Source organism: Mesitornis unicolor, unplaced genomic scaffold, assembly GCF_000695765.1.
Source record: "Mesitornis unicolor isolate BGI_N332 unplaced genomic scaffold, ASM69576v1 scaffold11740, whole genome shotgun sequence".
NCBI classification, from domain to species: Eukaryota; Metazoa; Chordata; class Aves; order Mesitornithiformes; family Mesitornithidae; genus Mesitornis; species Mesitornis unicolor.
Window position 1 is genome coordinate 64,756 of NW_010157668.1, and position 25,270 is coordinate 90,025.

Genomic DNA, 25,270 nt, shown 5'->3' on the forward strand with positions numbered 1-25,270 from the left:
ATTTGCCTTGCTATGCTTTTTTGTCTCAATAGTTTGTCAGTATAATGCAGCGTTTGCACTGGGTGTTCATGGTTTGCTTTCATCACTCTCAGTTGCTTATTTTTGTATTCTGTTTAAAAGTAGAATTTCTCAGAAACAGAAGAAAATACTTGAGGAGTCAGGATACAGTGGACTTATGAGAAATTACTGGATTTTAGTGGATAAGTAGGCAACTATTTCAATCAATGGAAGAAAGGACTTAGTTTATTATAACCCAGAGGTTCTAACAAATCACTATACTTTATTTTCCATCTCCCAAAGTTTTAGTCTTGGCTTGAATCAAGATAGAATAATGGCTACAGTATCATCAGGAATGGAACGTGTTTTACTGTATTCATGCCTGTAGGTTAGAGAAACCTAAGTAAGGCAGTTGGCCGAGAGAGAGTTGTGCTGTCTGACCCATTTGTTCCGTATCAGGCAGCAGATGGGGTGTAAGTTCTTGGGAAAATATGTCACTGGATTTGATGACCAGAGGCTGCACGTTCTTGTTCCCTCAGGCAAATAGTAATTTAAACCATGAGTAAAATAGCATAACACCTTTGTATTTAAAACATGATAACCATGTCTCTTGAAAAGTTACTCAAGAAATGTGAAGGCTTTAAAGTTCACACACCTGATGATAAATCTATACATGTGTACATACGTACATACACACACATTTGTTCTGATGAAGTTACTAATCTAGAGTTGGCACTGTGTTTACTGACAGTATCAGTAAAGCAGTGAATTCAGGATTTCTGAAGTATGCTGTTACGCTGCCATCCAGGCTTCTGTGCCCTTTTGCAAATTACTCTTGAGCTGCTGTTTTATGCATTCTCTAATCAAAATCAGATCTTCCAACAGGAGGAAGCGGCTAGTTTGTCAGAACGTGATTGGTTTTTTTTACGCTGTCCTCTTTCTGGTTTTAAGGTATTTTTACTCTTCTTTAACAAACATAGCAATTACTGTCTACAGCTTGTTTTCTTAGTATCTCACCAGCACTGTCAATCTTTGTTCCAGTCCTTTGAAAAAGAGAATAAAGAGCTCATATATTTTCATTTTTCTCTTTCTTGTCTACACTTAGTTCTCCAATCTGAAAACACAGATATTTAAACCAATATAAAAGTACTTCTAGAAAAGGTCATATCAGATAAAAATTGTGGAAGCAATGACTGGTGGTTATGGTGGATATCCTTCTCTGTCAGTTCATTCATTTTTTTCTCCATCAGTATGCCACAACAGGTTTTCAACTCCAGCTAGTGCAAACAGAAACTGTTTTCACTGAACTTACTGTTTTATTGTACTCCGTTTAGAGTTTTGAGACCTCTACCCTCTATTAAATTTATTTGAAACTGGTACATGAGTTGAAAAATTTTAGAGGGAGAAATCATAAATATTCACAGTGTGACTTTATTGAAGTTTTACAAAAAAATCTATTGAAAACATAATAATATTCCTGCCCTTCCTTATTTCAGATTTCCAGGATCCAGGACACACAGGAATTTCTCATGGGTTTTTCAACCTCATTAACAGGGATAACAAGAAGTTGCTTTGATTAGAGGTTTAGGTTGCCTAAATTTAATTTTAAAAGGAAAAAACTTACTATATTGGCATGAGGAAAATGAGACATTCCCTATATCGCATACATATAAGCATAGAAGTACCATTCATATTCTGTTGTCCCTTTCACTTAATGAACAGCATATAACCATTGCAAATTTTTTTAATGCAGTATACTTATTAATACCTTCTCTGAAATCAACAGGTTGTAGTGGTTTAAAGAGAATATTAATGCTGATCATACTAGAGGAATAAACCTCTTGAGAACAAAATTTGCAACTGTGAACTAACTTAATTCTCTCAGTGAGATTTTGTATCTGCGAAAGCTAGCAAGCTGAAACTTAGAGTTCTAGATAGGTTTATATATGGACTGGTTTATGGCAATTGTATTTTCTGCAAAGGTAGTGATTAGGGAATAGTTCTCATTGAAATGAAATGCCTTTAATCATCTTTTCCCTTTATGTTCAGCTTCCTTTCCTGATTAATGTCCTGGGTTAAATTTTACTTAAATTTAATATTCTCACAGGCAAAAATTAGTAATTCACATGCAGTTCAATGGAGACTGGAATTGTCTCAGTCACTTTCTTGCAGAGAGGGTTTTTTGTTCTGAAAAAGGTGATAATCAGATAAAACTTTAGACCAACTGGTTGATGGCTATGGTGTACGAAAAAACCCCCAAACAGTTACTTGCCTGAAGGGAATCAGGCAATATGTAATATCTGGTTACTCTAGAGTTATCATGGCATAATTTGCAAAAGCAATACTGTGTTTGTACTGGAGGATCTTGGAGTATATAAAAGAGGTAATGGACCTGAACACAATCATATCAAGATGTATGCATCTTTTTTTATCACAGGAGGGTAAAGAAAAGGTGTCTTATTTGAAAATTTAAAACTATTCTTTCTTTTATTGCATCTGTTTTTATTTTACGCTTTTATCAAAATGTAATGTTTTGCTGTGTTGTCCTTAATCGTGGAGAATAAAAGGAAGCATTAAAAGTTGTAGGTAGTATTGGAGCTATGCCATTATAAAACTTAGGGATGTCAGCCTTTTTTTGTATGTTTAACATATTTAAGATGGTATTACAGGAGAGAAAGAGAACAGAAGAGAAGTTGTGCTTCTGATTACAAAATCTTTGCATGATCAGAATATCATTGTCCCTGTTTACTTCTATTTATAGTACATCCTAAGATGCATATACTTTGCCATTTGCAAATCAGAATACTCCAAGTAGAGACCAGTTAGGCACTGTTTCTGGAAAGGAAGATTTCCCCAGCATAATTGTCCACAGTGAAGAGAAACTCTGCTGACTTCATCATTTATAGTGGAAATTGCAAAACAAGTTTCCTAGCTTTGAAAGATCCTATGAGGAGAGTTGGGTTTTTTAAAATACTGACAGAAATTGACTGACAAAAAATAGTGTCAGTCTAGAAACACAGCACCAGAGCAGAAAGCAGGCAGTTGGTGGCACATTGAGAACAAGATCTGTTTCTGCACAACTTATGAACAGGTTATAAACATGAAAAACTCTTGACATGTGGAGGAGAGTTTATGATGAAATAAGATCCCCTAGGTATAGCCCAGTGTCTCTAAGTCAAGTTTGCTAAATTAGACTTAATCATTTTTAGATGAGAGCCAAGGAAGTTGAGGGGGAAAAAAAACTGCATAAAAATGCAGTATTTAATGACTTGAGTCTCAAGACTGATCAATTTATCTGCCCAGAGACCAGCAACAAAGCTGTCTTAATATCCTGAAGCTGGTCATAAGGATGCAGCAGATTTCAAAATGTAGGATTCAAGCTTGTTCCAGTGGCTTCTATTTTCCCTAAAGCCTTACTAGGCAAGAATGCTCAAAATCACAGAATCACGGAATCTTAGGAGTTTGAAGGGACCTCGACAGACCATCCAGTCCAACCCCCCTGCCAGAGCAGAATCACCCAGACCAGGTCACACAGGAACGTGTCCGGTCAGGTTTTGAATGTCTGCAGAGGAGGAGACTCCACAACCTCTCTGGGCAGCCTGTGCCAGTGCTCTGTAACCCTCACAGTAAAATATTTCCTCATGTTCAGGTTGAACCTCCTATGCTCCAGCTTGGGAACATTGCCCCTTGTCCTGGCATTGGCTGTCACAGAGCAGAGCCTGGCTCCTTCCTCCTGACACTTGCTCTAGATGCAGACTGGGTACAGCATTTTAAAAAAAGGAAAATGGAAGAACACTGGAAATGTCTGATGTTAAGTGGTTTGGCTCATCATCGGATCTTCATTTCTTCGTTCACTTTATTGTCTGCTACTGCCATTTCCCCCAAACATGGGGGTTCTTTTGGTGGTTCTCTTGGAACTTGAACATCAGGCTGAGAAATTCTTAATGAGGAGGAAGATCTTTATATATATATATATATATATATCAAAGAACTTCAGAGATCTGAAGTTCTACATTTTCTTGTCTGTTGTGATAAAAAAGTGAATTGCAGGAAGTAAGAACAATCTGATATGATAGAGGCGCTGCTTCTGAAAAAAGGAAGAGATTAAAATAATGAATAAGCCTTTGTAGAATGTGTGTTATCACAGAATATCTGCTGCATTTTGTGTTGTAGAACTATTGTTAGAGATCAGTTCTTTTATCTGTGGTATTTATCATTTTTATGACTTAAAATTTTGCGTGCACACACACACAAACGTCGTTATCTTCATAATCAATATATTAGACTAGCAATCTCAGAATCACAGAATGGTAGGGGTTGGAAGGGACCTCTGAAAGTCATCCAGTCCAACCCCCATCCTAGGGCAGGATCACCTAGAGAAGATCACACAGGAACACATCCAGGTGGGTTTTGAATGTCTCCAGAGAAGACTCCACAACCTCTCTGGCAGCCTGGTCCAGTGCTCTGTTACCCACACAGTATAGAAGTTTTTCCTTATGTCTGAGTTGATTCTCCTGTGTGGTTTGTAACCATTGCCCTTGTCCTGTCACAGAGCACAACTGAGAAGAATCTGATCCCAACCTCAACTCTCTCGGCCTGTCTTCATAGGAGAGGCATTCCATCCTTCTGATTATTTTGGTGGCCTCCTCTGGACCTGCTCAAACAGGTCCATGTCTTTCCTGTGTTGAGAACTCCAGGGCTGGATGCAGTACTTCAGATGGGGTCTCACCAAAGCAGACTAGGGGCAGAATCACCTCCTTCAGCCTGCTAGCCACACTTCTTTTGATGCAGCCCAGGACACAGTTGGCCTTCTGGGCTGCAAGTCCACATTGCCAGCTCATGTCCAGCTTTTCATCCACCAGTACCCCCAAGTTCTTCTCAGCAGTGCAGCTTTCTGTCACATCATCCCCTAGCCTGTACTAATACCAGGGGTTGCCCTGACCCAGGTGCAGGACCTTGCACTTGGCCTTGTTGAACCTCATGAGGTTCACACAAGCCCACTTCTCCAGCCTGTCCAGGTCCTGGATGGCGTCCTTTCTCTCAGGCATGTCAGCTGTATCACTCAGCTTGGTGTCATCTGCAAACTTGCTGAAGGTTCACTCAGTCCCACTGTCTGTAACACTGATAAGGATATTAAATAGCACTGGTCTCCATATGGAACCCTGAGGGGCACCACTTGTCATCGATCTCCATCTGGACATTGAGCCATTGACCGCTACGCTCTGGATGCGACCATCCAACCAATTCCTCGTCCACCACACAGTCCACCCATAAAATCCATCTCGCTACAATTTAGGGAGAAGAATGTTATTGGGGGACCATGCCAAAGGCCTTACAGACATCTGTAGCTCTTCCTTTGCCCACTGATGTAGTCACTCCATCATAGAAGGGCATTAGGTTGGTCAGGCAAGACTTTCCTCTGGTGAAGCCATGCTGGCTTTCTAGAATAACCTCCCTGTCCTCCGTGTGCCTCAGCATAGATTCTAGGAGGATCTGTTCCATGATCTTCCCAGGCACAGAAGTGAGGCAGATAGGTTGGTAGTTCCCAGGGTCCTCCTTTCTACCCTTTCTAAAAATGAGTGCAATGTTTTCCTTTTTCCATTCACCAGGGACTTCAGCTGACTGCCACGACTTTTTAAATATCGTGGAGAGTGGCTTGGCAACTACATCAGCAAATTTCTTCAGGACTCTGGGATGCATCTTCTCAGGTCCTATGGACTTGCCTATGTTCAGGTTCGTCAGGTGGTCACAAACCCGATCTTCTCTTGTAGTGGGAGGGACTTTGCCAGTTCCCATCTTGCAGTCCATCCACTTGAGAGGTGTGAGAGAAGTTGCCAGTGAAGACTGAGGCAGAAAAATTGTTGAATACCTCAGCCACCTTCTCCTCCGTTGTTACCAGTTTGCCGGTTGTGTTCATCAAGGGATATGATTTCCTAGCTGGCTTTCTAATACATTATGAGGAAAAAAAAAGATTGACTTTTTATTTTTCCTTTCAGAAGGCATTTTAAACCAAGTGTTGTCTTTGGATGATGGTTTCTAGTGCCTGTACTCCCTCCAGAGAGACCTGTAGCTTTTGCAGCACGACCTTACATCAAGAATTTTTATAACTGAAATAATGTCTTCAGTACACAGAATGAAACTCACTGCGTGACGTTTCTTATGAGAAATTTTCTCGCTGCATGACATTTCAGAGAGGGGTTCAGTCATTGCTAATAAATGGTTTACTGTTCAGAATGTTGTCCCATAATTAGAAAATGGGAAGTCTGCCTCCCCTCATGCCATGGTAGGAATCACTGTTGGTCATTGCTGGGTTTGAAACAGAGGCTTAAGAGGAAAAACATTACTTTCTTATTATTTCCTGTTGTAGTGTGTCTGATTCATAGATTTTTCAGGACCAATAGTATGTTCTATGCTACTTCAGTTAGAATATGATCTTGTGTATTTGCTAGGTATTTGTTACTGAAATTATGATAACATGCCATTAACCACTGCTAACACTGGATATGAGGAGGTATGTAAACTGAGAAGTGGGGTATTCCTACATTTTTGATGTAAGGTTTTGAGTAAGTTTTAAATTCAGTGTATTTTTTACTATTAATTCCATCTCCCTTCTTTTTAAGATTCCAGATTCCATCATCTCTCGTGGTGTTCAGGTGCTCCCACGTGATACAGCCTCCCTCAGTACTACTCCTTCAGAATCTCCTCGTGCCCAGGCCACCTCTCGTCTCTCCACGGCATCCTGTCCAACACCAAAAGTAAGTACATTTAAGCCTTGCAAGCTCCATACTCAGACATGTAATCTATCAGATTAATGTATTGCCTCTGCTGAACAAGGTTGGTTCGCATGCAAGGGTTGTGTCATTCTAAGAATAGATAAATGCAGGACAGTATAGTTCATTCCGTGTGTATGTTGCACAATTTAATATGCGAGTCCACCAACACGTTACGGTTACTGAAGTTTAATGTTATCTCTTCCAATATCAATCATGAATATGAAATTGTTAACACCTTGAATGTCTTTAATATCCCCAGGAACATAGATAATCCTGCCACTGAGTAGCAACATTAAGCAAGTAGTATTTTGTCAACAAAAAGAATGTGCAAATTTCTAGCCTGGGCTGGGGCAGTTCTGTGCCCCACTTTATCATTGTTCAGTTTAAGACACTTTCAAACCAACTGGTTTTGCTCAAACTTAGATATTTGCTGCCTGACATTTGGAAACAAAAACCAGCCTAAATTGAATAGAAAGAAAGTTTTAATGCCAACCTTGTGGGATTATTATTCAGTTCTTACTGATTACGCTATAATACTTAATCATTGAGGTGAACTCTATTATAATGTTCTCTTTTTATCAAACTTTAAATAGCATACATCAAAAACTAAGTGAATTGACCAGTGGCAAGGCCTGTAATGCTTACCTTTCAGTAGAAGAAAACTCTGAATTCACTTTGTGCGTTCACATCACAAAGATCTTTCTGTGGCACCAGGTGCTGACATTCTAATAGACCCATAGCAGATGGCAAACAGTAACATTCTTCCTCACCTAATTCATGATCCTTGAAGATTATTCTGCTTGCTAAAGTGATTGCCAGCACCTGCTAGTTCTTCTTTCCAGCTCTCTCATTCTTTTCTATCAGAAAACAAGATTTTTTGGCAACCACCCATAGAAATGTTTTTGTTTAGCCTATGCGATTGTTTTGTGCAGTACTCACTTTCACTGTAATAGAATCAAAATTATTCTGGTGGACAGCATACTCGAGCTTCATTAGTCTACTTTTCTTAAGAAGATGTTCAGTGAACTCTGTCTGCAAGCAGCTCCTTCCTTTATTTTGTGCTAAAAAATTCTCACTTGCCTGATGGCTTAAAAATCAAAGCTCAGAACTTACTATATTAGAACACTCAGAGCAGAAGAGCAATATGAAGCAGAGAAAATGCACTGAATTTTATGTCTGTTGACAATCAAAAGTGTCCAAAGTAAAAAAAAGGAGACCATGCATAAAACCAGAGACAGCACTGCTAAGAAATAGCTCTAGATGAAGCCTATATATTTTCAGGAAAGTTCTCATAATGGGAAGGTGTAAAGCTTATCTGTTGTGAAGAATGCACTCCTCTAGACTACCTTCAGAGATTTGGAGGTTACAGTAGGAAACTACAAGAACCTTTAAACAGATTAAAAATGTGGAACTCTTCTTTGGGAAATTAGTTGAGATGAGCTCTTATAACTGGATCATGCTTGAGTATTTCATGTTAAGCCCAGTTTTTCATGTATTACTGCAAAATCAGATTTTGTTTGAAATGTTTGAGACCACATCACTTTAATAACAGGAATTGCTGTGCAACATCTAGCTAGTCTAGCTTTTATGTGATGTCTTTTGAAAGTGGGCGATGCAAGCTGATTTATGGAAAAATCTAGGAAAGTTCTACTGGAAATTAAACTTGAAGGGTGATCTCATCTGTTCCCATTACCTAGATGTTGGATTTTGCACAGAAGTATAAGCTGCTTTGCCACTTAGAGAGCTCTTGGTTCATGTTACTTACTGCTTTTAAAAAAACCAACTACTTGTTGTCTTTTTATTCAGTCCTTCTCAGTACCCTCAAGTTCTCAAACATCATCTGAATTTGTCAAGAAATATGGTTCATTCATATTCTTCAAGATTGTCAATATGTCTAAATGTCTTCACTTTCTGTGTTCTTCCTTCTGGATCCTGGCTTTCTGATAATGCAATATGGATTAAATTTACACTGACCTCTTGATCCAAACAGTAATGATATTCCAGGGTGGGGTTTTTTCCTTCATTAATCTGCAAGTGCATATCTTTTCAATGTTCTCATTTACTGGTTTAGGAATTCATTTCAGGGCTCCAAAACATGTATATGTGAAATGAAACAAAGGCAAGGAGGTTTCAGGGGAAAAAAGTTTTCTTTGAGAATACATTTTGTTTGGAGTGGTGGTCTAGCCCTAGAGGTAGTGACACTGTATTTCTTTGTTAACTGCATATTCCAGTTTATTTTGTTATACCATTTTCTTGTTGTATTTTTTGTCCTAAATGTACATAAACCCTTACATCTCTCTTACTGAATTTGCTGAATAGCAGAAAGTTGTGTGTGTCTCAGAAAAAAAATCAAGCTTCTGCAATGACGGGAGCACCTCTGTTGAATGAATGTAAGTAGCAGGTTACCAATGCATGGGGGTATTGGAGAGAAGGTATGGGAGAGTGCATTACTAATTCTCCTGATTGATCTGTTATAAGCATTTACCTTTTCATAATGATGTTTTGGAAAAACTGATGTTGTTTATATATACAAATAGATCATGTAGACAAAATACAAAATTTTACTTGAAATTTGCTTTACTGTTTACAATTTATGTTCCATGTCTTCTGAAAATGTCTGTTTCTAACGAAGTAGCAAATTATGAATATTGAGTTTGAACCTGTGTGTTTCAATCAGTCCTCAAAAGTTTAATGTGCTGATAAAAGAAGTAATTATTTTTTTCACTGTTGCCTCTTGAGAGGTCAGAATTTCTCAAGACAAATTTCCATTGGGACTCCTCTGTCTATTAGTAGGTACATCCCCAAAACTAAGCAAACTTACTTTTGTTAGCTTTTAATAAAACTCTGTAGAGCACCTCCCTTGTTCTCTAAATTGCATTTGAGTTTCAAGCAAAATCCACTGTGGCTCAAATAGCATTTAAACCATATTTATAGTAGATGGATTCAGATATAGAGGCAATCTAAGTTCTACTCATGGGAAAGCTGCACTAACAGTCCTCCCTTTTTCAGTCATTCAACCATAAAGTTGACCGTGATTGTGTCGGATATTTTTATCTCCTACAATATAGGTTTGGTCTTTTTGAAGTTTTACTGCTTTCTCAACAAGGTTAGATGAATTTGCAGAATACTCACATGACGGAAGTTTAGGATGACACAGTGTGGCTTGCAAGTTTTTACTGTCATGTGCAGCAGCTGCTCAGATTCTAAGATCTTACTGTATTTTTGTGTATGCTTGTGGTTGGCATTTTCATGAAGTTACATGCAATGTTCTTTTCAGATACAAAAGCAATACACTAGTGTAAAATACCTTTTACAACTATGGAGAATTTTTTTAATATTTGCATTAATGTTGACTTTTGGGGCTTTTTTTAAACTTACATTATAAAAATTTAGATCTGTAGCTTCAGATAAACTAAAAGAACGTATCTGGAGCAAATGACTGAGTCATTCCTTCGAACTTCTAATTTTGTTCTACTCTTAGGGAGATGATATTAGTATAAAAGAAAATTACAGCTTTCAAGTTGAAGTCTTCACTTCTCCCATACAGAAATGACAGATTCATTATTTAATTTTTGGCAATGTTTTGTGTCAAAGTCAAACAAAGCAGATATAGAAGACCAAGGACAGTTTTTAAATTATCACCAGGAATACCTTTCAGTGACATGTGTTCACGGTATTTCACTTTGCAAGATCATCAGTCTCTCTGATGTTCAGTTCTTCCACTTCATTATGCAAAGTTTCTTTCAGTGTTATCTTTGATCATGAAGTATCCTAAGGAACTTCTTATAGTACTTTTAAGATGAGAGCATTTTTTTCTTTTTCCATCTTGGTACTTCATTCCTGATGCTCCTTATGTTCTGCTTCAGAAAAAGTCTCTCTCTGCTTTACTTGCTGGTTATCTGTCCCTTCCATAGCTATCCATCTTTTTAGTTACACTGAATCAGTCAAAACCCTCGGTCATGTTAAGTTACATCCTTGCATATTTGTAGTTGTGATAGATAGCTTTAATTTCTATGTAAGGAAAGTATTAGGCTAAAGTGGAAAAGTGTAGCTAAAATAAGCAAGCAAGACTACTTTTCAGAAGTTTTTTTAGATTCTAGCAAAATTACAATCTCATCTATGCACTGCTCCATCCACATCTTTGCAGCATAGTACATTTAATTTTGCTATTTGATCACTTTCTGTAATTTTCTATAGCTGTCTCCCATTAAGAACTGTTATCTTTATCATTCATAAATTGACATTCACCTAAATACCTAATATTCCTCATGTAAAAAGTATGATACCTGTAATTTATGTAAATGTTTCTGTTGCAGAGAATTTCTGAAATGAAAAGCCATGGAAAAATATAGTAAACTTAAAAAAAAAAAGGCTTATGAGAATTATTTCTGTAGCAAAAAGTATTTGCATCTCAAATGCACATCTCAATCATCTTTCATGCTTGCTACCAATGAAAATTGATACTTTGAACACGTTCTGTCATGAACCATAGCTTTAATGATGAATGTGCACGTGGGTGCAAGTTTTCCACACAGTCAAATGAGTTACAAGTTAATATTAAAACCTATTTCTGATTTATGTTTTCAGTCTAGTGTTATGAATTTTAATATACAACTGCTATGTGAAGTAATGATACTAGCACATGGGGGCAGGTAGAGTTGGAAAGATGCGCTTTTGTGTCAACTATCGTTAGAGATTTTTCAGTTGAAATATACAGTATATTTCAATGGAATAAAGTTCAGGTTGCTTACCAGAAATTCTTAGTTAATCGTAAGATACCATTCAGGGTATGATTTGGCAAGCTGTATTTTTATCCATAGGGTAGATACTTTGTGTACATTGAGTATGTTAAATTTTGTACTTATTATCTTGATTCCTACTATTTCTTCTTAAGGTGATCATCAAGGTGAAAACAAAATGGCAAATATGTGAATACATTTTAAAGTTTGTACACATACACTAAAATCCCAAGTAAAGTGTTTTTCTTTCTTATTAAGTTTGCATATGCTATCGTTTTTTCTATTTAGGAAATTGCTTGGATAAGTAGCAAGTGCTTTGGCATGGCTGATTAGCTGTGATATGGTTGAGGAGCATGGAAAAGTAGAAAGGGTATTTTAAATTGTTAAGGTGATCTAGGTAGGTGAAATCACACTCAGCACTGCAAGGGTTTCATGGTATTTTTTGTGAAACAGTTAGCTGATAATAGACACAGGGCTTTGTTAGGTATTTGATCCTCCTAAAAATTCCAGTGTTTTCTTTAGTATTTCTGGGGTTTATTTCCTCTTATTTTTTTTCAGTGCACATTCCAGGATTACTAAAATTTGTATTTAGTGAAAACACACGCTGAGAGAATCTGTATTGGAGTAAAAAGTACCCCAGGTTGCCTTAAGATGAGGAATCCTGCTTAATAATGCATGTCAATCTACTACATCCTCCTCTCAACGCAGTGTATCAGTGCTTTTCAAGTCAGTTACTTATTAAGATACTAGAATATTTATATACGATCATTGCCTTTTTTCCTCATTGTTTGAAGTGTATTGTCCTGGCAAAACATGTGGATGATTGAGTCCTAACAAGTATTATTTTTGGTTTACATTTTGGTTAAAAAAACCTGATTGTTGTTAAGTTAAAAACACTAACTGCCACAACTTCAAAAGTGAGACATTGTAACTAAGAAAGAAGCAGCTTGGAATGCTTGAGATATAAAGAAAAAAGAAATATATCATAAATAATAAAAGTATAGTCTACTAAAATCCTTTCTAAAATGGAAGATTCACTTTGTATGAATGTTGAAAAATACAGGGGTAACGTTTGGGAGATTTCTGTTAATACCAAAGTAGATCCATCAACAAGTCTCTGGAGAGGCAGAATAAAGATTTATGTCATCAAGTTAAGGCTGAACATTAAATTTCAGTAGAGGTACTTATTTGACTTAGTTTTATTTCTTGAGTATCTGTTTTTCAAATAGTACCATACTGACTAGTAATTGATGTCTGTATTAAATAGTATAGCAGTGCCAAAATCCAGTTCCTTTCCTTGTCTCATGGTTTATAGCAGAGCTAAAGAAGAGTGGTAGAGTAGTTGGACATTGGCTACTTATACCATTGCAGAGCATCCAAAACAATTCTTGAATTCTAGAATGAGCTGCTTTGCAGACCGCTTATATACTGGGCCATATGAAGAAGCTCTAATGTGCAAAATTTTCCTACATTTCTCTTTCTTAGTAACCAGTTGGTATTTCATTAAGCTACAGAATTATCATTCTTTTCCTGAATCCAGTGAAACTTTCAAACATGTTAGAAATAAGCTTCTCAGACTTTGAAAATAACTATGTTTTCAAATTGTAGCTATTCTGCATGTGTATCCCTCCAGAAGAGAATAATCCTTCAGTACAGACATCCTGGCCGACACATGCATTGCATGAGTTCTGATCTAGGTATGATTATGCTGCATCAGTTCCTCCTTGAAATTTTTCTTTTTCTATTAGCTTTGAGAACAAGACTTTTTGTTTATTACTCTGCTTTCTTCAAATACTAAGTGTTTTTCTCAAATTGTTATAACTTCGGTTTGGCATTTCTTTAAGAAAAGGAAAAGATGCGCAGCCTTCTCAGATTAGTTTCCTTACCCACACATTTTCAGTTCCTGTCCAAAAAAAAATCTGTTCTAAATTCTGATGTATCATGAATGAGAGTTTTGGGGTTGTTTTTTTCCCAAACAGCCATGTAGTTACATGTGTCTTTCATCTAGTTTCTTCATTTAGAAATGACTGTGAATGTGCTTCTACATAAATATTTGCTAGGTCCATTTTCGATGTGTCTAGTTCTGTGAGACTGTTGATGCCTGGTGATCGTTTTGATGTCTTGCTGGAGCTGGCATCTTGGAGCAATATTGACCTCCCATCTCCATGCATTCTCTTTTCCTTAGGTATTATTACCTGTGCCAATTGATTTATTTTTGTTTCTTCATGAAATAAGGTTTCAAGAATAAAACTGTGCACCTGTGTGCTGAATTTTCATACAGCCGTATGTTCTGCTTGTAGGAATTTGGTTTTTCACTCGTCCTATTTTTTAGTATCTCAGTCCCTGCTATTCTGTACTTTCAGCCATTCATACATTAATCTTAATGTGGATCTTAATCCACAGCTCAGGTATGGGCAGGCTTGCTTCTGTTCCTTCACTATTAACGTAATAAATAATCCACATTTCTTACTGCTGTAGGGTTTTTTGGTGAAAAGATCAGACATTTCAAAAACATACTTGCAAGGACAGACAACAGTCCTCTTTCTTCTGGTTGTTTCTTTACTATTACATTAAATAATTTAGCAATGGCGTAACAGAGTTCAATGCCGGTTATTATAGGAGAGGTAGGTGATGTTGTTTTAAAACAAGAAGGATTTCAGTCATGGTTTCATATCTACATACTCAAGAGCACAAAGATACATGCTGTCCAGCACTGAGACATCCACATATGGACATCTATCCATATGTGTACCCACCTGGTCTGGTCAGGACTTGTTGAAATGATGTATAGGATGCGGGGCATCAGCTTTCAAGTCCTCCACAGCTTCTCTAGGTTTCTTCTTACGCTGGTATCCATTAAGTCAGTGCTTGACGAGCCTTTTATATTCTGCAGGAGCTGACAGTTAAGGAGATCTCTCCAACTGGTTCTATTTTCTGAATATGTGAGATTTGTGCACTGTCCTGTGTTCTCCTTATCTAAACCTGCTTTTTATCATTCCAGCATCATCTCTCAGTGGCTCAACTCTTTGTTTTGATCTGTAAATAATTTTTCTGAAATAAATGGACTACTAATCCATTTGCCATCAACACACTTTTCTTGTATCCCTTCTGCTATGCTTTCTGGTACTTCCATATTCATGCATTTCAATTTTTTCTCTACCACTCTTAATATATCCGTTAGTTATTCAAGGAGTATTTTTATGCAGAAGTCTATATCAGCTTGTTATTGAAGCAAGCTACTTGCATGCCACATCCTGATATCATATCATGCTTTACAGACTTGCAATGTAATAACAATATTCCATTTCATGTGCACATGCAACCCAAAGTGCTGTAAAAAGTGGTGGTAATCCAGCAGCAGCAAACAGTTATGTGTTTGCAGGAGCCAAAACTGAAATTTAGACCAGGAAAGCTCTTTCAAAGCATGCATGTGGTTAATGTATCTTCTGCAGTAAAATTTCGCTGGCTCCATCGCAGATGTAGCTAGCATCTACCTGATGCAAGATGTGAGAGAGAAGCAAGAATCTAAAGCACAGACATTGTTTTTCTCATGGATGGTGTAAATATGGAATAGTCTTCAAGTTGTAGGTTCTTTAGCGAGTATACTAATAGTCCCTGAAGTCCATTCTCACCTTTGAAAAAGCTTTTAGGAAATCAGGGAGTTTATTTTCACTGTCTGTCAAAATATCTTCTGTTAGAATGGTGCTTTTGCAAAAAGCTGATGAAAGGTGGTCATTTTTCCCCCTCGGTAGATACCTGTCTGTTGATACAGAAGAGTATATTGTTTTTGAAGATCAGTCTTATTTGAATTTAGTACCTGTTCACTTTGGATTTGTTGCATCCATATTAAAAATACTTCTCATTTGAGAGCAAATCTGTCTTCATGTAGTCAAGTAATTAGGCAATTTCGTTATAGTATAAAACTGCAAAATCATTCTTGATCTGATGTGATAATAAAAACTAATGTCCAGGAAGTTAGTTGTTTATCTAAAAAACATATTGAGTCTGAATGTGAGACTCATGTAGAGCATTTACTCTAGAATGTGTGTATGTCACCTCCTGGTTTTGTACGGAGCTTACAAGATACCTTCTACAAGACACAGGAGACATAGTCCTTACCTCAATTTTGAGAATTTTTTGTATTAACTCTTTTTTATCAAGGTCTTGTTTCTGGTATCTTTTTTGCCCAAGCAGATAGGCTTTCTTTTTTACATAAAGCTAGTTCTCAAAATCATGTTACCCTTGCATTTGTAGGTCAGCACAGCAGTACCTCAAATGTTAGTATGGTCATTCATCTGTCTGTCTTTCCAAGACAGGAAAGGCAGGACTTCAGACAAGTGTCTTTTAGCACTTAGCCTCAGCATCTGCTATCAGAATTGGAGAGTTTCATTCATTAAGTAGACTCTTACATATTGATTACCCATGTTTTTGAACTGAAGATATTTTTAGCAAATATTTCCCCAGAATGTTTTGAGAAAAAGGTACAAGGTGATTTCTCTTGAGAATTCTTTGCCAGTTTCCCATGCATCATTTCCTGGCTGGAAAATGAGAACATACATCCTACTTACTATGTGGCCTAATGCTTTTGCATTGGTATGTGTAGTCCTCATTCTGTGCCTCTCTATTCCTCAGGATGACTGGGGTTTTCTTTAAAAAAACCTGTGCATATGCGTGTACACATAATCTTTTATTACTGTGCAACCATACCAGTGCTGCTTTACTTGCTTATTTGGTGTGGTTCCACTCTCTCTATTCTGAGTGCAATAAATAACAGTGTAGAGTGCCCCAAATGAACAGTGGTCATTAAGCAATAAGATGAGGTAAGCCTTATAGCCAATTTATCTGGAAAGCTTGGAAAACATTGTTATAATCTCTAACATACCAAGTCCGTTCCATTAAATAGTCCTGTTAAATTGTAATAGTCACTAAGCATCAAGAAATGGCAATTAGGAAATGAAAAAACAAAGGTAATGGAAAAAGTAATAGTTTTTAGAATCCAAAGAACAGTTGTCACAATCTTTTGTCCAGCTTTCTCATAAACAGCCATTCTAAATTTGTTAATACAGTTCATCCTGTTAAATTCAACTTATTTTTCTGCTTAATCGCTTCACAATGTATATATGCTAGAAGCCCTTTATATTGTAGTTCATGTAAGGCTTGGGTCAATGCTTATCCAACTCTATATTCTGGATCTGCAAGGAGAATTTAGTATATGCCAAGCGCATTGCCTGTGTTTGAGAAAATTCTTATTTAGTTGTGCCACTTTTTGTTTGGTAAAATATTGATCATAGGTAGTTCTCCCTGTTTTAATTTTCTACATGCAGCAGGAAAAGGGAGAAGGCACTGTAGTGCTCCAGGGAACTGTCCCATTTTAAACATCAGCGGTCAGTTTAACTAGTTTTGTTTATTCGTTCGTTGTAAAGATTGTTGAAGAAAATAGGATTTTTTTTCCTATATTTCTGCCATTGTAAAATTAATAAATTGTAGTAGCATAAATCATGGCAAAATTCTGATGATGTTGAAATGTGAGTTTAAATTGTGAAGCTATTATGCCATTCACAGGTGCCTCAAGATTAGATATTGGAATATGTTCAGATGATTAATGGTAATGACAGCAATTCAAACGAATCCCCGTATTTATTACACTCCAAATTTATCTTTAATGTCTGAAATTACTTCCCGCTATTTTGCTCACCAATTTAGTTTCATTTTAAAAGGCAAAATACATATTATCTCTTTAAAGGACCTTTTATGAATAGAGTAGAATTTGATTCCTTCAATTAGGCTTCAACAGTTTATTTGTGTGTTTGAAAGGAAAGGGAGTTGTTATTTATCTATTTCTGATCACTTTCACAGTAGCATTTCATATTCTTGGACAAAAAATTCTGTAGGCATTTATTGATATTTACATTTACTAAAACCTGCATATATTTCAGTAAAGAGCTTTTTATTTAAACCAGCAATAGTGGTGACTGTAGAAATGTATTTACGGGAAAAGCCTATGACAAATTAAGGATCCTTAAGGCGAGAAATTCAAAGCACTTACATTTTGAACATATTTCTCTCCAATGACTGTGTTGGAAACTGGGCCTCCCACTTGAATGCCCTACAGTAGATTTATGGAAATCATCCCATAAGAAACAGTAACAAGTTTGGCAAGATTTCAGACCAGCTGTTGGCAATTTCTCTTTCAGATTTGCACTGTTCATTACAATTTATTTATTAAAACTGCTTTTTTTTCTTTTAAAAATAGTTTTGCAAAATGGGAGGAACGCCTTTGAGCAAGGAGTTGTATGCATTGGCATGGCAGTTCTTTGCAACACTTGGTTTGCTTTAGGAAGTTCCTAGGCAGCCTCCTTGGGCAGTGGTTCCATTCAACAGCACCGTCCTTGACCTTGGTCACTTCCCAGGTTATTGTTAGTATCCAAGCACTGAAAGGTCATATTGTTTTAAGCTTCTGCAAAGTGAATCAAATCCTGCATCTTTCCACCTTGCTGTCATCTTCTGAGTTTTTATTCTCTCACTGCTTTAATTCAGCTGTAGTTTCCTGTAGCTTTAATGGATACAGTATCCTTACCGACCCTTCTGCTTCTCTTTCGCAGTTGAACTCTTCAGGACGCATAGATGTGAGGAAATACATGTGACAAGAAGCTTTATACACATTTTCCAAACACAGCCCTGCCTAGTCAAAAGGATAAAGTACAAGATACTGCAAATATTTGTGAACAAACCTTAAATGCGCTTGTCCTCAAAGAGGTTTACTCTTCCCTTTAAAGCTTCACTGGCCCACCTGTCTTCAGAAAGGTGGGATTTTCCTTGTTAACGCTGAGGCCAAGATCTCTCCCTTAATTTTGCTGCTAAAAGTGGTCGAAGAGAGCAAATGTCTTAGCTGGTTTGCTTTATAACCTACCTGTCCCACCATCGGGTCACTTCTAAGTGACTACATCAGTGCAACAGCTTTCACCATGACCACCAAGGTATCTTTGATAGGAGCTAGCTTAGTGTCTAAAAATGTTTAAAGGACACTGTCCTCCAATGAAATATGAACAGCCCTATAAGTGCTGCAGCTTTTAGAACTTCAGTTCAGCTTAGGACAACAAGGCAAAAGAGCAGTACATTCAGACCTGAACTGTCAGTTTGGAAACATTATACACACAGAACTCAAAACTCCACCACCAGGACTTTACCGTGTTTGGGGGTTTTTTCCTTTAATATTAACTTCTTCCCTTTTTGCCAAGAGAGATTCTGATATATTTGACAGGTGTTTGGTTTTTTAAAAGCTCTACCAGGAGCATGAGGTGCAAATTCTTCTTTCCTTTGTGAGGAAAGCCAGAGGATAAATGAGACTGCACGCATAGATGGAGAACAAAATGTGCCAGCAGCCAGTGAAAAAATGTTCAAAGTGGAGCTGAAATGAGAAGATTGAAAGTATTGAATTGAGGAGAAATTGGATGTAAAGTGCTAGAGGTCTGGTATAGAGCAAAACTGTATTTGTAGCTCTTGAGTGATAAGGCTGCAGGGCTTAGAGTGGTTTGGAGAAGGGTAGGAAGTAGCTTGGAGGCAGGAGGCAGCAATAGATTTATGAAAAAACATAGAGCTATGGTCAGGAAGAACGGGGAGAAAGGTAGCCTTGAGTGGGTATAAGGGTTTGGGAAACTTCAGCTGTGTGGCAGGAGAGTTGTGCGACTGAAAGCTCTGAGGCAAGCTGGGTCTGGAAACCCTACTGTAAAAGTCGGTCCTTGTATTTTTATGCATACATGTCCTCCATATAATAAAGTGAAGCACCAAGTGTTTGAACTTATTCTCAATCAGTTTGCTTGAAGCAGTCTGGTCTTGCTAGCACACAGCTCTGTGCAAGCTAATTAAGCCTTCTGATTGCCAGCATTCATTACAGTCAGCGGGAGCCCTTTGTGCCATTTCCATACTGTTCCCGCTGGGCTGGGCGTGCCTCTGCAAAGGGCAGCCATTCGGTTTTGTTACTCATCATTTATAATCCCTTCATGACTTGGGCAGCATACAGCCTGTGTATTTTGTTAACTGCATACTGAAAGTTAAGGACCCAACTCTTGTCTGCCCAGAACTCCAGTTTAAAAGAAATTTAGGACATTAGGTCACTAAGAATAGTGGCATAATATGTAATGTTTGTAATTATTGTAGTCTGATTTGCCCTGGCTGTGCATTTTACCTACCAAGTTTTAGATTTTATTTCTGATCATTAAATTTCATTGAAGTCAATAGATATTTTTTAAGAACTAGGCTGCCACACGTTGGTGTAAAATAATCTGTGTATTACAAAATCTCTGGTCTAGGGATGTGCTTGCATTATCTTTGCCATTGTGTGTTAACAGAGCACTCATCTAGCCATGAGATTTATGTACTAAACTCCAAAACTGCAAGAAAATTGCATTACTTTTTACCGCTGCTTGGTCCACCTGCACTGTTTATTCCTTCATCTATATATGGAGCATTGTGAATAGTAGTGCCCATTTTAAAAAAATAATTAAAAAATTAAAAAAACATGTGGGTAGTGTGAGCAAAATGTGTGATAGTATGACAATGATGTTTTATTGGCATTCATTAGCATTGTTGCACATTATGCTTTTGTAGGTTTACCATTTACCACCAAGTGCAGCAACCCTGATAAAACATGTATGGCATACTGCAGTATAATGCACAGGCATGAATATGTTTATTGGTTGAGAATATATATTCTTCTTATAGGAGCTTGTTTTCCCTTTGTTTGAAAATATTTCCTGTTTATTTAGGAAGCTCCATCTAATCGGTGTTTTTCTGGCCTAACACTGCAGAAGTAAAAATACTTTCAAGTGCAAGTCTTTTTTTTTCAGGCACGAATATATACAAGTTATACATAATGCATTTTTTAACTTAAAAGAAATTGATTTGCTGCAATATCGAAAATATAGTAAGCTCTTTGCTAGCTGTGGAAAATGCTCATTTGATGTAGAGAATTGTTCTTATTAGAGAAGAGAATTCTATTTGGAGTTTAGATTTCTGAATCAGAATTTTCCACTGTTGCTCAAGCAAGTAAGGGTTCTAAAAAAAACACCACCCATGTCGGTGTTTTATTATGTGATATTTGGATGTTGGCAGTCACAGTCTCCAACATCAAATTTGTTGACAAGCAGTATGTAATTACTTCGCTAATTGAAATGGATTCTTGCCAGCTGTGGAATATTTACAGTTTATTCCTTTTTTCTGGATGTCACTCTCCTTCGCTTATCTCCAGTTTTTTGTATACCATGAACTTTGATAAACATTGCTAGGGGTCAGAAAAAGCATTTCTCATCTTCATTAGATATAATCTCCTTTGGATTCACTTTTCTTAACGTGATCTGGCCCATACATAAAGTTTTTGTTCCTGGCCAGCTGACGTAAAATCATTGCCAGTTGGGTTATACTTTTGAGATACATTTCTCTGTTAATGTGAACTGTATGAGAATTTCTGTGAGAGCATTTCTCTGGGACAGAAAGGTGTAACAATATGCATAATATAGCTTATATGGTTTCTCTTCCTGAACTGGACCCCCTTCTTCTCTAGTTGAATGCACTCTGTCAACTTGAGGACTCTCCAAACTTTTGATAACAAATTGCTGATGGCTCCTAAATATCCCTGTACTTAATATATTGTATTCTTTCAAAACCCTTCATGTGAGGGCTGTTTTGAATATATTATGATTCATATTTAGTTCTCTTCTGTAAGTTCTTAATGTTTTTGTCTTCTAAATGTATTTATCTTTAAGATAATTTTTAATGTTGTTTTTATACATCCACCTACCTTTTCACTGGATCATAGAACATCTCTTTAAGCTACATTGGACCGGAGAGAGATTTATCCTATCATTCTTCCATATTTTGCCTTGGTCAGTCGAGTGGCCCTTGAGGGGAAAAAAGCAGATTTGGAATATATTTTGGAATTCTGCTGAAGGAAGTGGTCCAAAGTAAGAGCATCATATGCACAGTTTTGCTCTAGGTTTCCAAAACTGATAATTTCTTTCTTGCCATGATGCCTTGCATTTTGAGATGAAACGGTAACCAGAAGGAAGTAATGACAAGTAAAACCTGAAAAACAAGGGAGATCGTGTTTTATCATAGCATATAGAGACTTGTGAGTGTCACTGTTTCACATCCCAAAATTTGCTTTCAAAAGGAACAATTTCATAAATATCTATGATATTTATGTGTGTACTCACATTGACAAATACAATGAGGCAAGTTTCATGATTTTAGGATTCAGTAGAGGATACTTACAGCATTGAACAGCTCATCACCTAAGGCAACCAGGTTAGGAGCACAAAGGAACTTCTAGTTAGGTGCAATGACACGAAGCCATGACTACAAACTAGCCGGGACTATGTTTGTCTAAGAAAATGGAAAATGTTTGTTGGTGCAGTTGTCAGGGATTGGTGGGATAACACATAGGACAAATACAAAAAACATTTAGTTGCAGACACAGTGATGTAATGTTCCATAATTAATATTAGTAGTTTTCTTTATGCACCATTCATCATTGATCTTTGTAGTAGTGGTCAGTGGGAGAATAGTTGTTGGGTTTTTTTCTTATCTGTACAGCAAATAATCTGAACTGGATTTGACTGCTGTGTAGTGTAATCTCTTGCATTTGATTAACATGATTCCAGCACTGCATGTCCAGGCCACTGAATAAGGAACTTACCATCTTTTTAAACCGCTGCCATGAAGAGTTTCCATTGCTGGTGTTGCATTTATTCGGTTTCAGAATGCATGAACCATGCATGTATTAGCCAGGATTCTGGAAAAAAGTCTGACAGAGGTTTGGCTTTTTAGTGAACGTGGCTATGAAAACACAATTCTGAAAGCTTTAGGTCCTGCAAAATTCCAATTTCTTTGTCAGAAGCAGTAAGCAGGGAAATGTCAGATTAGCAAGAACAGGGCATATTATCAGGAAGGGTAAGGAGTCCAAGATGGATAGCATTAAGTATTTGAGGCTGTTCCTCCTGTTGTGGAACTCTTTCTTTAAATAAATCCAACTAAAGCCAGAATCTCGTATCAGCCAGTTTTTCAGAGCTGTTCTTTCATTATGACACGTATAACTGCAGGTTTGTATATCTTTAAGGTTACATCTTTTACATTCTTTTTCTGGAATAAAATCAGGGATGAAGATAAACATGTACTTTTCCCATGGCTCTGTTAGGAGGTAGAGGAATAATAATGAAACCATATATGAAACATCTGTTTAGAAAACATTAAGTGTCTGGTTTTTGGTACCTCAGTCTTTCATCCATCTTCTAACAGGTCCATTAAGCATATTTGAGCACTCCTCTTTGCTCGCTGTTTGGTTCTGGTTTCCCTGCTTCCTAACTTTTCTTGCACTACCCTCCTATCTCATTGTGCTCCCATTGTAACTCCACCTTGTTCTTCAGATATCAGGATAGGGACACGTGTGGCTAATCTTTAGCTATTAACTCCTACCATTATCCTCTCGTGAATAGGAAAGGGGTGTAAAGGTAACGCATCTGTCTTAACTGTCAGTGCCTTATACCCTGCCCTGGAACGTTCACTGCACACCACCTTTCTTCTTTCATTACATTGAGTATCTTCATTCTTCTCCTTCAGAATGTTCCAAAACCCTCACATCTTTCAGGAACTATTTTGCCAGTAACTACTTACTGTTGCTCCTGCCTCGTCTATTAAACCGCTCATTTAGTTGTGTTGTGGTATTTTAAAAAAGTCATACAGCCTGAGGCAGAAAGATTTGTTTTCAGTGTCACTGCCGAGGTTCTTTTTATTAGTCCTATGGTTTGTACTGTTTTCATTTTACAAATAGGTGATAAAAAACAAAGGAATTATTTCTAGATCACATGATTGGCCAATGGGGACAGAACTGTACATAATTTTGATTTAGAACACTTACATGCACATCTTCAATTCTGGTATTTTCTAGCTGCAACTGTTCATCTGTGATGGCGTTCTCATGTCTAGCTGTGTTTCTGAAAAGCAAGGAGTGTGTAATCCATGCCATTTTCTGAAATGCTAGTTTATCAGTCAACTTCTAGAACATCATACGGGGGTTGACCAGAGAGAGATAAGGATATTTCTGAAATCCTTTCTGTGTTATTTGCCATGAAAAAAAATGGTTTTGTTTATTCCTACTTTCCTTGGCCTTCTTGGCAATACCCTAGTTAATTCCCACAACAGATGTGGTATAGTTTGTGCAATACTCGTATCACTCTGATTCATCCCTTGAGAAGCATCCAAGTTGCATTCTGAAAGGTTCCTGTGGAAAACGTGTTACCATCTGTATTAACTGTGCTACGGGTGTAAAACAAGAGTTGACCTTAGGCTATCTCATTGTGATTTATATTTTCAAGCATTTATAATATCATTGTTTGCAGTGTACATATTGTGATTGTATTCCTTTATATATTTTGAAGAATGAAAGAGGAAATAATGTCAGTTATATGCACCTGTAATACCACCAATCTCATTTCTGACTGAATCTTAAACCTTCAGCGCAACTTGAGCAGCCACCGTACCCACATTGTTAAGTAACTTTTCTCCTGGAGCAATGTACAGCTGTACAAAAGGGCAATGCATCTTGCTGTCACTTACAACTTTTCCCCAAGTTTCTGTGGTATGTGGCATTTTCCGTAGTGTCCTAGTTCCAAGTCATTATGTGAAATTATATTATATATTATAATTCTGCATTTTTTTCTTATTTCTCATTTTTCAAAACAAAATTGAATCTATTATTTTTGAAAAAGGTTTCAAATTAGTAATGTGAATTGGGGTTCTACTTGATTATTGTCTAGGACTGGTAATATCTCAACCAGGATATTGGGTCAAGAGTCTTTGCTCTAGCTCCTGTTGTTTTCTTTTCAAATAAGGAGTCCCATGAAAACAGTGATGTGGGTGTTTCACTTGAGAGTTCAAAACAGATACTATTTTAATGCCATAAGACCAGGGAGGACACAACAATTTACGTTAATGTTTCCAGTGTATTTTGCTAGTGGACATCCTATCAGAACTAGATACTTAAATCATTAACGTCTTGCTTAGTTGCATTCTTTTCTTGAGAATTGAGTGCAAGTAAAAAAACCCCAACATTGTTGACTGTGTTTTGAATATTAATTTCTCTATTGTCCATGGGTCAGGTACAAACAAACAGGGCAATCTGACTTGGGCTTTTGCTGGAGTGCTGCAGAGAGCATGAAGCGTAGTTGAATTTCTTGTGATTTGTTTAGTCTTTGGCTTCTTTGCTGAGATTTCTTAAAGAAAAAAACAATGTGGTTTGAAAGGGTTCACCTCAGTTGTATGGGACTTCGTTTTACATAAGCTATGAAACAACCATGAGATAATACTTTCAATTCAGTCTTGATTCAGACTAGAAGAGTATCTCTGAAGTGATTTTTGTTGTCTTCTTCCTCTACTTCAAATGACACAACACAAGTTTAATTTATCAGTAAAAGAAGTTTCTGAAAAGAACTTTTGCTGTAAATTAATGTTTTATTTTAGGTGCTTCTAACAATACGAAGCCTTTGGAGCAGCTACCTCATTTGTTTCTTCCATCTTCTATATCATCTAGGGAAAAAAAACATATATAATAAAGGAAAAGTAATCAGTAGATGTGGAGGGAGAGGTTATATATGTGGTGTATTCAAAATAAAAATCTAATGTTGGTCTGGCATTAAAATTTTCTGGTTGGGCAGCATAATTTTTAACTGGGGATCTTGACAGCAGTGGCTAAAATCTCTAGGCCTAGGT

The 25,270-nt window shown here is 37.1% G+C and overlaps 1 protein-coding gene across 1 annotated transcript in view; it reads left to right on the top strand.

Annotated features, from left to right (window-relative positions):
• LOC104537939 (gephyrin-like) overlaps positions 1-25,270 on the top strand; it is a gene marked incomplete at both ends in the record, with an annotated part of 66,767 nt that overhangs the window by 38,913 nt on the left and 2,584 nt on the right. Inside the window, one exon of the mRNA XM_010180966.1 lies at positions 6,618-6,752. Within this exon, the coding sequence (XP_010179268.1) occupies positions 6,618-6,752 (135 nt within the window). The remainder of the gene's footprint in view (positions 1-6,617; positions 6,753-25,270) is intronic.